Source organism: Odocoileus virginianus, chromosome 18 (assembly GCF_023699985.2).
Source record: "Odocoileus virginianus isolate 20LAN1187 ecotype Illinois chromosome 18, Ovbor_1.2, whole genome shotgun sequence".
Lineage (NCBI taxonomy): Eukaryota > Metazoa > Chordata > Mammalia > Artiodactyla > Cervidae > Odocoileus > Odocoileus virginianus.
In genome coordinates, this window is record NC_069691.1 from 38,764,506 (window position 1) to 38,779,051 (window position 14,546).

The window sequence follows — 14,546 nt, forward strand, 5'->3', positions numbered from 1 at the left end:
GTATAATTTTAATACATTAAGTATACCAGTAAGTGTGCAGATGCATGCATACGCTTCATCTTGCTTTTTGTATATGTCTACTAAGTGCTTAACATATTTTCTAACAAGTGCCTAACAAGGATAGTTCCTATGGGCTGGTGGCTAACTGCAAACTAATAGGAATCCTTATTTCTTCTAGTTGAATCTATTTCTTAAAAGCTGTGTGACCATGGCCAAGTCACTTAATGTCTCCAGGCCTCAATACTAACAGTAAGATTGTTATGTGGAGTCAATCAGTTACAATACGAAAGGGCCTATATATATGTCAGCTCTCATAATTTTTGTTTTCCTCAGCATCAAGAACAGTAAAATATCAGTTTGTTGAGTAACAGAATTTCTGAGGTGTTAATTCAGTTAAGGATGGCAAATATGTGATTTGTGTGTGTTGCCAGTTTCCCATATGTGGCCATGTTGTCAAGTCTGTGTTGAATCCACCACAAACTGGAGTTACCATCAGAGATAACACTAGTAGCCATTCATGGTTTATGGGCTGACATTCACTCTCTCTCAAAAGCATAATAGTCAAAGAGATGGTAATGCATCTTAAGGAAAATATGTTTTTGTTTTTTTAATTTCTAGTTGTTCCTCCTCAACCAGAAAACATCAAGATTTCCAACATCACAGACTCTTCAGCTGTGATCTCTTGGACGATCCTGGATGGTTATTCTATTTCTGCTATTATCATCCGTTACAAGGTTCAGGGCAAGAATGAAGACCAGCACATTGACGTGAAAATCAAGAATGCCACCATCACCCAGTATCAACTCAAGGGCCTTGAGCCCCAAACAGCTTACCAGGTGGACATCTTTGCAGAGAACAATATAGGCTCAAGCAATCCAGCCTCTTCTCATGAACTGATGACTCTTTCTGAATCTCAAGGTTGGTAGAGTAGACAGGTATTTACATATTATTATTTCTGGGGAGTATCAGAAAAGCCCCACTGTTTTAAGATATTTACTCCATATTCACATCTTATGATACAATAGGCTTGTCCTTAATAGGGATCACCATCTCTAAAGAGGTCCTTAAGATGAAAATGCCCCTTGGAGGGATACCCTGTTGATCCATTTCTATTATTAAGCCTTAAATGAACTTAGCCCATCAGCACTCCCCATCTAGCAGTTGAGGGTCTGAGGAATCTGAATGTGATTCTGTGGAAAAAGAAGACTAAGGACCCAGCTTATTGGAGGAAGGCCTATGCAGTGCTTCAGTGGGAGGCTCCAGGAACCACACTCCATTCTTTCTCAAAATGAACTCTTCTTTTAACTTGGGTGATGCTATGCTATTCTGAGTTTTCTTTTACTTTTTAGATCCAGGTTATGATGGCTCTGTGTCCATCACTAACCCCTACCTCAGAGAGAATAAGCTCTTTGAGACAGAGATCCTTCAGTGCCAAGCACAAGAGGGCCAGTGTCTGTGATTTTTTTAAATTGAAATACAGTTGATGTGCAATATTATGTCAGTTTTGAGTGCACTATGTAGTGATTTGACATTTGCATATATTATGAATGATCACCACAGTAAGGCTAGTAATCATCTGTCTCCAAACAAAGTTATTATTGGCTATATTCTATATGCTGTATAGTATATCCCTGTGGTTTCTTTATTTCATAACTGGAGGGCTGTACCTCTTAATCCTCTCCAGTGTTTGTGGCTGGTAAAACCTGTTGAATGTAATTAGTGAGCAAGGACATCACAGGTGGGAAGAAGCTTCTGGGAGACTTCCCTTTGAGATTAGTCTGAAATTGTATTTCTTCACCCTCTGCACTGTACAGCTTGTTCAAGGGAATGTAGCTAGAGGGACTTTAGAGGGAAATGGTGACTTTTTGCAAATTTATAATTCAGACCAGCCTATTTTTACAGAAAGTATCATAGCACTAAAAACTTCTTGGTTCTTTTGAGGGCTACCTGGGGCTCAAGAAATTAAATCCAATAAGCTCTGTTTTCAGTGCTGAGTTTTTGGAATATGTTTTGAAATATCCAAGGAATGTTGAGTCTGTAAATTACAGAGAATCATAGTTTTCAGATGACACTCTTAATAAATGCATCATTTCTATAATTACTTGTGTTTTCATAAAACACATACAGGCCCTAAATCCAAGCTATAAATAAAATACAAAGAGAAAAATTTAAAAACAAGATGCAACAAAACTAAAAATCCTCACCATCCCATTTCAGACATCTCTTTATGTACACATACACGGAGATAGAAGAAAAGATAGCTAATCAAAAGAATAATTGTTAGATGAGATCATGCTCTCATGCTGCTTTTCATAAAAATACATTGAATTTAACTGTATTTTAATTTAGGCAAGGAAAAGAAGTGGAAGAGTTAAACCGTAGTGTTTAATAGTCCATTTTGACCTGAGCCCTAAATTCAATAGTTTTTCTATTTTCTCTCTTCTTTCCTTCCTTCTTTGCTTCTCCCATTGGTATTCTCAGGTTATTTTCAGCTCTTTAAAACCAGAAAAACCCAAATCAAAATATCTTACAGATTCTGTGCTCTTAGCATCATAGAGCTTGCAAGCTTTTCTAGGTGGGGAAATTGTTCAGGGAGGTTTAGTCACTTTCCCAAAGTGATAGATGTATTTAGTCATTCTCACTATTGTGAGATAATATTCATCTGCTTGGGCCTGTACTTGGAAATGAAAGTTGAATGAAGGGCAACAATTAGTGATTAACATCAGTTCAGTTCACTCAGTCATGTCCAACTCTTTGTGACCCCGGGGACTGTAGCAAGCCAGGCTTCCCTGTCCATCACCAACTCCTGGAACTTGGTCAAACTCACATCCATCGAGTCAGTGATGCCATCCAGCCATCTCATCCTCTGTCGTCCCCTTCTCCTCCTGCCTTCAATATTTCCCAGCATCAGGGTATCTTCAAATCTGGTGGCCAAAGTATTGGAGTTTCAACTTCAGCATCAGTCCTTCCAATGAACATTTAGGACTGATTTCCTTTAGGATTGACTAGTTGGATCTCCTTGCAGTCCAAGGGACTCTCAAGAGTCTTCTCCAACACCACAGTTCAAAAGCATCAATTCTTTGGCACTTAGCAGCTTTGGTGATTAGCATGTTGACTTGTAAAAAGCCCTTTTGCACACTCCTTTGAACTTGTTAACAGCCCTGTGAGTCAGACTTGTCTCCAGTGAATTCCAGAAAATAAATGAGTAGCACTAGGTCACCTAGCCATTAGGTGGCAGGATTCAGGCTGCCATGACGTTCCCATTACACTGTGACTTCTCCTGCAGATGGCCGTGGCCTATCTCTCCATCTAGACTAACCTGCTGCTTCTCCTGCGTTCTGCTCAGCACCAGCAGACCTCGGAGGCAGGAAGATGCTGCTTATCGCCATCCTCGGCTCAGCGGGAATGACCTGCCTGACGGTGCTGTTGGCCTTTCTGATCATGCTGCAGCTGAAGAGGGCAAACGTCCAAAGGAGAATGGCTCAAGCCTTCCAAAACGTGGTAGTGTCTCATCTTCCAAGCAGTATATTAAAGATGTGGGTCAGAAAATTTACTTGTAAAGGAAGTTATTTCCCTTAGGCAAGTTTCATCTTTTCTTTGTCTTCCATTATGAAATGGGAGATAACTAGCATGACTATGTAAGTTCTTGTCCAATTCAGAACAACTCTGAGAGTGAAAAGGTTACTCTCAATAATTATGCAGAAAATTAAGCCTAAAGCAGGACTATGGCCCCATCAAAAAGAGAATAGAGTCATCCTAGTGATAAGTCACCAGTGAGAGTAATCTTGCAATATAAAGAACTGACCATTATTGTAATGAAGGGCATGAGGGGAACCATACCTCAGAGTGATAAGTCATGAATATTGATACTAGATCAGTTTTCTTCACTTTTTTTTATTTCCAGTTTCCATTTTGTACTTCTAATAGTATCCCCCATATATATATATGAATTATACCTGCATGTGTATCTCCATCCATGTGTACCCTTCAGTCTGCAGTCAGGATTCGTGGTACTTGACACTACTTTTTTCTTTCATCTAGGAATTTTGACCAGTTGCAAAGGTTTACAAATCACACTTTACCGACAGGCACTGCATTTGAATCCTTGAGATAGTATAGCCTGAACATTTCTCTGTGATTTCGAGTTTTGTAAAAGTAATCTGTACCCAACTTTACTGATTCTATATATGAAGCACTAAATACAATTACATATTCCAAATGAGGTAAATCTTCCTGATACGAGTCCCTGAGATGCCCTTCAGGCTGTCACTAGAGAGGAAGGTCCAGCAGGAGGCTAGACAGTGCTGGAGCTCATCATGGTACGAAAAGGAGATACTGTCTTGGGCTCGAGAGACTCTGAGCTTTAAGACAAGTGGGAGAGAGTGAGTAAGAGGCAAGGAGACCAAGATGAAGCTGGGAAAAAAGCTCTCACAGAGGCATGTCCTGTGACTTCTCCAGAGAGACCTCTGAGTTCTTTTCCAAACCAGAACTGAATAGCTGCTCATTCCACAGCAGGGTAGACACTCAAGTGTGAATAACTCAAGTAACTCAAGTGTGTGTCGTGACATGCACGCTATTATCCTCCCTCCCTCATCCCTGCAGACATAACTAATCGATTGTGGCATGCTTTCCCACCGAGGCCTATGATCATGCCCATGCAGCTCTACTGGTTCCCACTTCATCCAAGTGGGCCTATTAGATGAACCCTGTTTCCATCTTCGTTCTAGAACTGGGTATATTCTTTCTTTTTTTCACCTAGTGTGGGCACAAACCAGAACGTATTATGTACCTTAAAAATTATGAAAAATCCTGACACACAGCCGTTATTTTTGTAGAGGGAAGAGCCAGCTGTGCAGTTCAACTCAGGAACTCTTGCCCTGAACAGGAAGGCCAAAAACAACCCAGATCCTACCATTTATCCAGTGCTTGACTGGAATGACATCAAATTTCAAGATGTGATTGGGGAGGGTAATTTTGGCCAGGTTCTTAAGGCTCGCATCAAGAAGGATGGGTTACGGATGGACGCTGCCATCAAGAGAATGAAAGGTCAGTGCATGCCCCGATCAAGTCAGCATTTTACTAGGGTGGGGGGACAGCTTGACTTCCTGTTGAATCTTTCCTCTAAGGTCTCATATTCTTTTAAACAAAAAATTGGCATGATGTTAGATGGAGCTGTTCTATGCAGCTGAAGGTGATATTTCCTTTGAGGGTCAGGATGTAAACTTGAAGGCATGAGCTGTTTAGACACCACTGTCTGGATTCACTGGGATGTGAGAACACAGACTCTCTGTCCCACCCTGCTGACTTTCAGGAAGCATTACTGTTTGTCTTAATGCAGTGGTTCTCAACATTGATCACGCATCCAAATCACCTGGGAGACTTGTTAAAAAACAGACTCTTCAGCTCCACCCTATGGTTTCTGATTAAGCAGATCTGGCCCAGGACCAGAAGGCTTGCATTTCTAACTAGTTCCCATGGGATACTGGGTCTCAGAATTTGGAGACCACACTTGGCAAATCACTGTCTTCATGGATTATCTACATCAGCTTTCCTGGAAATAGTTAGAAATGCATCTACTTGAGTTTTTCCTCCTCGTGGTTCTGATCTATTCAAATTTCTGGGGTGATGCAGGGAAAAACTGGGGTCCCTAAACTTGCCCAGTGGCTCTTCTGTACACTCAAGCTTAGAAACCATTGATTTATGGTCACAAAGCTAGATCTTTTCCAGTTGTGTTCAAGACTGCTTAGGGCCCACTCATTGAATAAGACCTTCTGAGAAAGCAGACTGACATGTTCCCTGGCAACGCTAACTGTCTTCTGTTGCGTGTGAAATGGCAGTTTACGGATGACTTTTTTGGGAAGCTGCACTGTTGTTTTTACACACACAGGCTTGGCAAGTGATATATTAGAGCCAGCAGTGTAATTGCCACTCGTGGTGGGTAGCTCCATAATAAGGACTTGCTAAGGTTGCTGATGGGTTTTCCTTCTTCTTGACTGCAACATTAAGCCTAAGATGACACAATTAACCCTAAGTCTTATTAAGTCATCACTGCTTTCTGCATTGTTAGAAAACACATGTCAGGAAATGAACAAAACAAAATAAACACAGTATTATTTAATGCTTACAGACAGTAATGTTTCAAAACACACACACAGACGCACACCCAAACAAACCCTGCTGGAATCCAGAAATTCCTTTTCCTTTTCGAACTTTAGTCACAGGAGTTTTAGGAAGAAGTAAAAATGGTGAGAGGACAGAGGGTGTAGAACTTTGTAGCATCAGTTTTTATGCTGACTGGGATCTGACCTGAGCTGATTGTCCATCTCATGTCCATGTAAAGAGGTAGAATAACTTAACAGCACACCAGGGCAGAAAAGTTTTGCAGGAAAAGTCATGCATGCAAAGAGGGCACTTACTGGTGTGAAGCAACAACCTATTGCAAGGAGCTTTGCTTCTAAAATGTTCCCGAGGCATTGACCCTTAGGCTCCGGTGGTATAAACAGGGTACTAGACTTAGAATTGTTACCTGTCAGCTTCATGGGTCCCCTTAGCCCATATGAAACCTTCCCATAATTTCCAAGCATGGTCAGGCATGCACATGGCTACCAGCTCTCCATCACTCTTTCCCCCAATGTTATTTCTTCAAAAAGCAATCATAGCATAATGTCACCAGCTCAAGGCTGACCAACCAGCTGCACATCAGCCAAAGAGTTTTCTCTTCAGCCTGATTGGTGGTTCTGCCTCTGATCAAAGTGCTTATGGAGAGACAGAATGACAGGAACAGAAAGAAATGCAACTGTTTCCTGACTATGAAGCAACTTCTATAAAAGTGTCATTGAGATTTGAGTTTCTTCAGCAAGTCTGGCTTATGTGGGCTTCCCTGGTGACTCAGTTGGTAAAGAATCCACCTGAAATGCTGGAGACCTAGGTTTGATCCCTTCATCAGCGAGATCCCCTGGAGAAGGAAATGGCAACCCACTCCAGTATTCTTGCCTGGAAAATCCCATGGACAGAGAAGCCTGGTGGGTTATAGTCCATGGGGTCGCAAAGGGTTGAACACAACTGAGCACAGTATTCTATTCTGGTTTATGTAAAAAGCAAAGTAAAATTATCATAATAAAGTAAGGTGTATTCACTAATGGCAATGTTTCACTAAAATTTGGGTGTTATTCCCTGGTGTGTTTGTCTCTGGAGAGCCAGTGTCTGAGAATGGACGCAGCTCCATCTCAACCAGACCATTCTTGGGATACTTGAGGGCTTCAGCAGTGGTTCCCAAACAGAGGTGATTTGGTTTCCAGGGGGGACACTTGGTGATCTGGGTACATTTTCGGTTGGGCTACTGGTAACTAGTGGGTCAGGTTAGGGGGGCAGCTAAACATCCTCCTTGCCACAGGACAGCCCCCAACAGCAAGAAGCATTGGCCCAAAATGTGGACAGCCAAGCCCCTGTGTTAGAGTCGTCTCTGATTTCTCTAATGTTTTCCAGACCTAGTGACGGCTGAGTGTACCTGAAGGTGATGGGGATCTGGGGGTACAGTTGTTTCTGATGAGGCATCACAGAAAGGGGTCACAACTCTTGACTTTCTTCCCAGAATACGCTTCCAAAGATGACCACAGGGACTTCGCTGGGGAACTGGAGGTTCTTTGTAAACTTGGACACCACCCAAACATCATCAATCTCTTGGGAGCATGTGAACATCGTGGTAAGATGCTCTTTTCCTGTTTCTCCTGCCAGATTTGTTTTAAAAAAAGAAAGAAAATCAGGCACATTCCATATTGAAGTTAGGGAAGATAAGTCATCTAAGATTGCTACCTACTTTTTAAGTTGCAATTTCAGTCTGAATGTCTGGCCCCATGAATAGACTGTGCTGAGATGTGGCATGTTTTTGAAGGGGGCTCCCAAGAGTGAGTCTTTTGGCTTCTGATGCAGTTCAGTTAATAATGCCCAAAGATACCCACAGCTCCTACATGCTCCCATCTTTGCTAATCCAGAGGTTTTCTCAGTCACTACTAGGTGGGTGGAGGCTGCACTCAGCACCAGGAAAAGTGAAGTATGTTGCTTCTTCTTAGTTGACTTTTCATTTTCCCTCCAAACCCAAGTAACCAATACTCCAAATGTTAAATCTGTGAATGCCAATAATCTACTGTAATGTGAAAGGACTGATGATACTTAGGTTAAAAGAATAATAATAAGCCTATATCTAATAGTACTTTGTTTTTATCCAAAACAATGCCCTGTACAATTACACTGAAGCTTTACAACTATCCTATGTCACACATACTCTTAAGTTCAAGTCATATTATTAATTCAAATGTTAATTGAGTATTTCCTATTGTAATGTGTGGAGTTAGCTGTGAATGAGTAGGTAATAAGAAATCTATGGGTTTACTTCTGCATGCTACCTGGGTTTGCAGTTCTAAATCCATGCTTACTCTTAATTTCTCATGGAAAAATTTACTCTAAGGAAAAAGCTCCACATGGCAATTATTTGCAAACTTTACAACCTCTTGTTGACTTTGCAGGACAAATACCAACAATGGAAAAGAGACTACTTCCTTTTCCTCAATTTATTAAACTAAAAATACTGGTACTTCAAACAATATATCATTCTGTGATCCAATAAGGGTGTAATTCTGAAAGTCAGATAATGTCTCTTAGGTTAAATAATGAAGTAATGACACTTATTTTTGAGCTATTTCCTGAGAACAGTAATCAGCATGGGACAGCAGTAAATGAATGTTTAAAAAAAAAACTTTTAGTGACAGAAGAATATATGTCTTTTAAAATTTTGCTCTATTGTCACATAATTGGCTGACTCTTAAAATTGTATAGTTCAGTAAAGTGAGAAAATACATTCATATCAGAATTGAGGTATATCTTTCCTTATAGTACAACAGGATTCAGTGCTAGAAGCTTTTTTTTTTTTTTTAAGAATTTCACTTTCTTAGAATATCTTTGAAGTTTAAATTCATTTTACATAAAAAGTATATACCAAATAATTCACTTTTAAAAAATAGTAAAACAGAGCACTATACTTTCATTGGCTTCAAAGATGACTAATTGTTATCAAAGCAGATTCAGTTCAGTTCAGTTCAGTCACTCAGTCGTGTCTGACTCTTTGCGACCCCATGAATTGCAGCACGCCAGGCCTCCCTGTCCATCACCAACTCCCGGAGTTTACTCAAGATTACATTTCATTAAAAAAAGAAAAGGGAGAAAACAATTTGGAATAAAACTAAGACAATGAACCATACTTTCCTGTAGGAAATATTTTATTTTTTTCCTAAAAGGTTGACATTTCTGGTTTCTGTAAGCAATATTGAAATCTCTGACACTAGACGTTGCTGACCAGTGATGCACTCAACAATCTAATTGACTTAGTCTGGATTTTAGGAAGGAGCAGAAGTCAGGAGAGAGAGGAAGTTACCTGGTGTGGGCCCTTCTGCTTTGGGTATTTAATCATTTGTTTGTTTTAAAAAATAACCTCAGGCAAAGCTGGATTCATACTGGAATAACATGTCTGGTTCATATTAGGTTCTCAGTCAATATTGAATGAAAAATAAAAGGTGATGTGGACTAGCTATCCTAAGTCATCTGGAAGCAGATGTTTTGATTTCATTCTACTTGTGTTACCCAGTAGGTGAAGCATTCAGGAAGCCTGCTGTTTGGTAGGGGTGGAGAGGGGAACCCTAAGTGCAGGCTTGGCCCCCTTTTGCAAGAATGATGTCACTTGTTTCCCTTCTGTCCCCAGCATTACCCATATCGGTACCACTAGATGTGTTATTTTAAGATGAAATGGAATTTTATAAGCAGTCCCTGAGGACCAAAGCACATCTCAGAAATATCACCAGGGTTTAGGGCTACTGATAAAGTGATGCTTCCACCCTTGCCCCACAGGCTACTTGTACCTGGCCATTGAGTATGCCCCCCATGGCAACCTCCTGGACTTCCTGCGAAAGAGCCGAGTGCTAGAGACGGACCCTGCGTTTGCCATTGCCAACAGCACCGCCTCCACACTCTCCTCCCAGCAGCTTCTCCATTTTGCAGCAGATGTGGCCCGGGGTATGGACTACCTGAGCCAAAAACAGGTTTGTTCTGGAAACCTTGCTTTGAGCATCTTTCTTCCAAAATTCTCTCTGATATCAGAGTTTAGATTTTTTTTTTCCCAGTTCACCTCTCTTCCTTAATTCCTTCTCAAACTCTCCCTAATTTTATTGTTTGTTAATATTCTATCTCTTTATATAGAAGTTCATGCTCCGTGCTAACGGTATGTTTATCTAGTGAATCTCATCATATGTATTTGGTGAGGTGCCTTCACTCGTCTTAGCTTCACGTAGCTCCACATAACACACATAGCAGAGACCTTTCATGGTAATTGGAATATTGCATAACCTGGTGCTTCTTCCTGAAATGCTCCTCCAAAGACCTGTGGGTTGTTCAGCAGAATCCACTCACTGAGCATTTAGAAGAGGAACTAGAAGGGAACTGGATTCTGGTAGCTTTTTAAAAACACTTTTTCATACTATCTTCTAGATTTCCCAAAGCTCCTGCTCTTTGTGCAAACAAAATGAAGTGAAAAACCAAATATGATGCTGAAAATACATGACTTGTTTGTTTTTTTTTTTTATTTCAGTTTATTCACAGGGACCTAGCTGCCAGGAACATTTTAGTTGGTGAAAACTATGTAGCCAAGATAGCTGATTTTGGATTATCCCGAGGTCAAGAAGTGTATGTGAAAAAGACGATGGTAAGTTCAGATGTTGATGAGACCCTCTCGGGGGCACCCCTCCCTCTCCCGAGGTTGCTTCTCCTAGAATTCCATCCTTCTGTGCTGACGGAGGCCTCTGACCACTTCTGCCATTCCATAAGTACTCAGCCCAGCAAACGTCCTTCCTCAGTTTTGATTCCTAAAATGTCTGGTGTGGTTTAGTTGCTAAGTCATGTCCGACTCTTTGTGACCCCAGGGACTGTAGCCTGCCAGGCTCCTCCTCACATAACTGTGCCATGGGATTCTCCAGGCACAAATACTGGAGTGGGTTGCCATTTCCTTCTCCAGGGGATCTTCCCAACCCAGGAATTGAACCTGGGTCTCCTGCATTGCAGGTAGATTCTTTACCTACTGAACTATGAGGGAAGCCCCTAAAATGTCTGGAGGGTCTGCATTTACCAGTGAAGAAGGCTCTGTAACATACGGTGAAGTCGTTGAACATGCAAGCCTCGTGCTAGAAGGGCTGGGGTCCATATCCAGCACAGACCCCCAACTCAGGTCTCACTCAGAATCTTCTGGGGAGCTCCCACAGTCCCCTTTTACACAGCAAACACAGCAGGGGGGGAAAGACATTTAACCTACTTTCTAAAACATTAAGGAAGTGAATCAACGAGATTTCCTAAGTCACAAGGATGCTCCAGAAAGAAGCTCATAAGTTGTAAATGCTTGTATGAGAGTTCCCTCTTTTCTGAATGTTCTCTGCTCATTTGTCAGTTCAGTCTCTCAGTCGTGTCCGACTCTTTGCAACCCCATGGATGGCAGCACACTAGGCCTCTCTGTCCATCACCAACTCCCAGAGTTTACTCAAACTCATGTCTATAGAGTCGGTGATGCCATCCAACCATCTCATCCTCTGTCATCCCCTTCTCCTCCTGCCCTCAATCTTTCCCAGCACCAGGGTCTTTTCAAATGAGTCAGCTCTTCACAGCAAATGGCCAAAGTGTTGGAGTTTCAGCTTCAGCATCAGTCCTTCCAATGAATATTCAGGACTGATTCCTTTAGGATGGACTGGTTGGATCTCCTTGCAGTCCAAGGGACTCTCAAGAGTCTTCTCCAACACCACAGTTCAAAAGCATCAATTCTTCAGTGCTGAGCTTTCTTTATAGTCCAACTCTCACATGCATACATGACTACTGGAAAAACCATAGCTTGCTCATTCGTCAAGCCCCCATCAAGTCCACTTTCACCTAATGATACCTAGCCTCCCAAGTAGCCAAATTTTACCTTCAAATAAAAGATCCCAGGGGAGCCTCACAGCGTTAGCAGAGAGAAGCTGGACTTGTTCTGCTCTTGTTGTCCACCTGGAATCATAAAGCCCTGGAAATGCCACATCCCTGGACATTAGTGCTGGGCTTTCAACATGCCACCACCCTCTGCTTTCCCTACAGTTGGGCAGTGCAGGGTGCTGGGGCTGACGCACGCTATAGTCTTTGCACGTGTTGGGTAGGTCTCTCTGATGGCACGGCTCTCCCAGCATTACTTGGGCTCAGTTTTCTTGGGATGACTCCAGTTCTTGTAACATATAGAGAGAGTCCTTTTACTTTTATAGATATCAAATTACTTTCTAGCAAGGCTCAGGCTTCTGCATTGATCCTCAAGCTCAGGTTTCCTTTCTTTTCAATATACTTATTTCAATTACTGACAAGATAACACAGAAACAATATTCAAGAATGCTTTCAAGAGGAAATGATCCACAGCTCACAACCTTGACACAATTTATTTTATGTTTACTCTTTTCCTTCCACAAGCATACAATCTTTCCCATAGTTATGATCACAGTGAACTTAATCATTTTGGAGCTTTCCACTCACTTTTTTGATGAAGGTTAGAAGTGGGCCTCCTTTGGTTCTTAGAGACTACCATGCTCCTGGTCCTTGATACTTTTTGGCATCAGCACCTCAGGAAGTCTCCAGTGACTCCCTGAAGGTTGGTTGCCAGATAACACTTTTTTCCCTTAACTTTTCAGATTCGCCCCACTCAAAGCAGACCTTTCTCTGGGAAGTGGCTGGGCTGGTCTTACAGAAGCAGGACCCACCACTCACCCATCTGCTCCAGCTCTCCCCAATCCTTCTGGGCCACATGGAACCCTCTTATTTCCACCACAGAATCTCTCTCCTTCCTTCACTCTGGCACTTTGGGGATGGGATGCCGTGATGAGGGGATGCCACATGCATGCTAAGTTGCTTTACTTGTGTCTACGTCTTTGTAACCCTATGGATTGTGGCCTGTCAGGATCCTCTGTCCATGGGGTTTTCCAGGCAAGAGTACTGGAGTGAGCTGCCATTTCCTACTCCAGAAATATCCAGGGGATATTCCTAACCCAGGGATTGAACCCGTGTCTCTTATGGCTCCTGTGTTGGCAGGTGGGTTCGTTACTATTAGTTCCACCTGGGAAGCCCTGTGAGGATGAGGAGAAGAGGTTAACACAGTTTGGCCCCATAATCTACCCATTTAATTTGGTTACTTGCCTCAGTACTCCATGGCGAAAGTTGGTTTGCTTGACATTTCATAAAGGACAGGGATTTCTGTATCTTATGGAGTTAGGGGAAATACATGGAGGGGCGGAGCACTGGTTAGGGTTCTAGTGTATCTCCCCGTGGAAGGGCAAAGCCTTCAGTAGCAGCGTGGTGTCTGGGGAGGGAAAGAACATGGTGAAGGTAGGGGAAGAAAAGAGAAGGGATTGGAGAGAAGCAAGTTCCCAGCAAGAAGGGTGCAATGTAGCAAGTTACCAACAGAGGGCAGAATGGCTACTTTCTGTGGCCTATTATGGAAGTCAGAGATTGTTAATTCCTATTGCATTTAGATTGTCTGGGAAACTTTTAAAAAGACAGATGCTAAGTCCTACCACTTAGATATTTTGATTCAGTTATTGTGGAGAGGGCATCCGGCATTAATTTTTTACTTCCAGGGAGATTCCAGTACTGGAAGTGTTGCAAAATAATGTACTTAAGTGATTTGGGGTTTTATTACCATTGATTAATCTATTGATTCCCTCAGCATGGATTTATCTATTACTACAATGTTTCACTCTTGTGCTGGGCTTGGGGATAATATTAAGACACGCTGTTCTCCCTCGAAGAGCTCAGAGACACATAACAAACATCTGTAACCATGGATAAAGCTGAGAAGGAGGAAAGTGCAGGTCCCTCGGGAGCCCGGAGGAAGCACAGTGAAGCTTTGCTGTAAATGTGACATAGACACTGGAGATTCGAGAGTAAACTGGAGTACCTGGAGGATGCGGTATATATGTAAGCACCGAGAGGCAGAGGAAAGCATGAGACTTTTGGGAATTAAGAAAGTCAATATGAAAAAGACAGTCAATATGGCTAGAGGATGATGCAAAAAAGAGGTTTGGATGCCGGCTTTTGGGGACTCAGCTAAGGACAGGGGACGTTGTAACAAGAGCGATATCACAGAATTTTTAGGACAAGAACCACATGTTTGGATTTGCCACCTAAACTGACTGGAACAGAGAAAATGTCATTAGGAAGCAGAACCAGAGGCGGGGAGATGAGTAGAGAGGCGGCTACCAGTAGGCAGCTGGAGATGCTGGTGCCCTGAACCAAGGAGCGGAACCAGAGGCGGGGAGGTGAGCAGAGAGGCGGCTGCCAGCAGGCAGCTGGAGATGCTGGTGGCCTGAACCAAGGAAACGGGAAACCAGGGGGGAGATGAGCAGAGAGGCGGCTTTTCACAGGCAGCTGGAGATGCTGGGGCCCGAACCAGGGGGGCGGGAAACCCGAGGCGGGGGGGTGAGAAGAAAGGGGGTCCCGCAGGCAGC

General features: G+C 42.5%; 1 protein-coding gene across 3 annotated transcripts in view; it reads left to right on the top strand.

Annotated features, from left to right (window-relative positions):
• TEK (TEK receptor tyrosine kinase) overlaps window positions 1-14,546 on the top strand; it is a 119,548-nt gene that overhangs the window by 83,011 nt on the left and 21,991 nt on the right. The window contains exons 13-19 of one of the 3 annotated variants that reach the window (XM_070480596.1): window positions 619-918; window positions 3,347-3,501; window positions 4,836-5,046; window positions 7,592-7,702; window positions 9,898-10,088; window positions 10,634-10,747; window positions 13,766-14,368. In XM_070480596.1, the coding sequence (XP_070336697.1) occupies window positions 619-918; window positions 3,347-3,501; window positions 4,836-5,046; window positions 7,592-7,702; window positions 9,898-10,088; window positions 10,634-10,747; window positions 13,766-13,819 (1,136 nt within the window). In that variant the 3' untranslated portion in view covers window positions 13,820-14,368. Of the gene's footprint in view, window positions 1-618; window positions 919-3,346; window positions 3,502-4,835; window positions 5,047-7,591; window positions 7,703-9,897; window positions 10,089-10,633; window positions 10,748-13,765; window positions 14,369-14,546 lie in introns of those variants that run through there. The other 2 variants (XM_070480595.1, XM_020887751.2) reach the window with 2 other exon arrangements.